At 68.6% G+C, this 1,932-nt stretch overlaps 1 protein-coding gene across 1 annotated transcript in view; it reads left to right on the top strand.

Moving 5' to 3' along the window:
- Window positions 1–272: 272 nt before the first annotated feature.
- The window catches only part of LOC103614082 (ELAV-like protein 4), a gene marked incomplete at its 5' end in the record, with an annotated part of 4,655 nt that continues 2,995 nt past the window's right edge, over window positions 273–1,932 (top strand). The window contains 4 exons of the mRNA XM_017732036.1: window positions 273–570; window positions 991–1,094; window positions 1,301–1,454; window positions 1,809–1,928. Of these exons, the coding sequence (XP_017587525.1) occupies window positions 273–570; window positions 991–1,094; window positions 1,301–1,454; window positions 1,809–1,928 (676 nt within the window). The remainder of the gene's footprint in view (window positions 571–990; window positions 1,095–1,300; window positions 1,455–1,808; window positions 1,929–1,932) is intronic.

The raw sequence follows: 1,932 nt of genomic DNA, 5'->3' as shown, positions 1-1,932 counted from the left end.
TTGGGGAGGGGGGGAGGGGGCGGGGGCGCTGCTGCACAATGGGGGGATTGTCCCCCATGGCCCCACCCGGGGTGTCACTGTCCCCCGTCCGATGTCTCCGCCTCTCACTGTCCCCATGACCCCACTGCCCCCCTCCCCCCACTGGCCCCACGACCCCCGTGTCCCGACGTGTCCCTGTCCCCTCACCATCCTCATGAACTCGCTGTCCCTGTCCCCTCGCTGTCCCCATGTCCCCGCTGTCCCTGTCCCTGCAGTGACCCCCCCCGTGACACCCCCTGTCCCCTCAGCAGATCCTGAGCACGGTGGAGGCCCAGGCTCCCAGCACCGCGGGGCCATCAGGCTGTGGCCCTGTCCCCGTCCCTGTCCCGGTGGTGGCCGTGCCAGGCCCAGGGGTGGCGGCGGCGCTGCCCAACGGGGCCCCCCCGGGTCCCCCCGCTGTGACCGATGACAGCAAAACCAACCTGATCGTCAACTACCTGCCCCAGTCCATGAGCCAGGAGGAGCTGCGGAGCCTCTTCGGGAGCCTCGGGGACATCGAGTCCTGCAAGCTCGTCCGGGACAAGGTCACCGGTACCGGCAGGGGACGGGGGACACGGGACACGGGGACACAGGCAGGTGGGACACGGGGAGAGGGGACACAGGGATGTGAGATGCGGGGAGATGGGACACAGGACACGGGGACATGGGGAGAGGGGACACGGGGACCTGTGGGGACAGGGATGGACTGTGACCATGGGGGCAGGGACAATTCGGTGTCCCCCCACTGCCCCCACGACCCCAGTGTCCCTGTGCCCCCACTGTCCCCACAAGTTTGACCATGGGGACACACGGGACAGGGACTCTCGGGACAGCGAAGCTGGTGGGATGGACAAGGATCTTGGGGAGAGGAGTGGGAACAGAGTGGGGACAGGGGTGGGGATAGACCTGGGAACACGGGTGGGAGCACAGGGGACAGGGCCACCCCCCGGTGACGGTGACATGGTGCCCCAGGGCAGAGCCTGGGCTACGGCTTCGTCAACTACGTGGAGGCCGGAGACGCCGACAGGGCCATCGGGGCCCTCAACGGCCTCAAGCTGCAGACCAAGACCATCAAGGTGCCCTGGGGATGTGGGGGTGGGCGCCTGGGGGGGCTTTCAGGGCGGGGAGCCACTTGGAGGGTCCTTCAAAGGGGCATTTGGGAGTCCTTGGGGGGTGGGGGCCACTTGGGGGGCACCTGGGTGTCCTCTGTGGTGGGTGGAACCCCTGGGTGGGCGATGCCGCTGTCCCCTGGGGGGTCCCGAGGGCTCACCTGCCCCCCCAGGTGTCCTACGCCCGGCCCAGCTCCGCCTCCATCCGCGATGCCAACCTGTACGTGAGTGGGCTGCCCAAGGCCATGGGGCAGAAGGAGATGGAGCAGCTCTTCTCCCAGTACGGCCGGATCATCACATCCCGCATCCTCGTGGACCAGGTCACAGGTGTGTCCAGCTGTGCCCAGGTGTGCTCCGTGCGCCTGGGAAGGTGGGACATCCCTGGGGGTGGGCGTTCTGAGAGTCCTGGGGATCCTGGGGGGGGTGGGACATTCCTGGGAGGCCCTGGGGGGTGGGACACCGCTGGAAAGAGGGACCCCAGGGATCCTGGGGGGTGGGATATCCCTGGGAATGGGAGTCCTGGGGGGCCCTGGGGGGCTCTGGAGAGGGAGGACTCCCCTTGGGGGGGTTACCCAGCGATCCCATTGGGGTCTGTGGGTGGGCAGGAGCGTTCCTGGGTGCCGTGAGGCGGGAAGGGGGTTTTGGTTTAGGGTGTCCCTGATCCCCGTGGCACCCGCACAGGTGTGTCCCGGGGGGTGGGGTTCATCCGCTTCGACAAGCGCGTGGAGGCCGAGGAGGCCGTGCGGGGGCTGCACGGGCAGAAGCCCCTTGGGGCGGCTGAACCCATCACGGTCAAGCTCGGCCA

The sequence above is a fragment of the Corvus brachyrhynchos genome, unplaced genomic scaffold (assembly GCF_000691975.1).
Source record: "Corvus brachyrhynchos isolate BGI_N302 unplaced genomic scaffold, ASM69197v1 scaffold1414, whole genome shotgun sequence".
Lineage (NCBI taxonomy): Eukaryota > Metazoa > Chordata > Aves > Passeriformes > Corvidae > Corvus > Corvus brachyrhynchos.
This window is presented reverse-complemented; position numbering and strand designations above follow the sequence as displayed.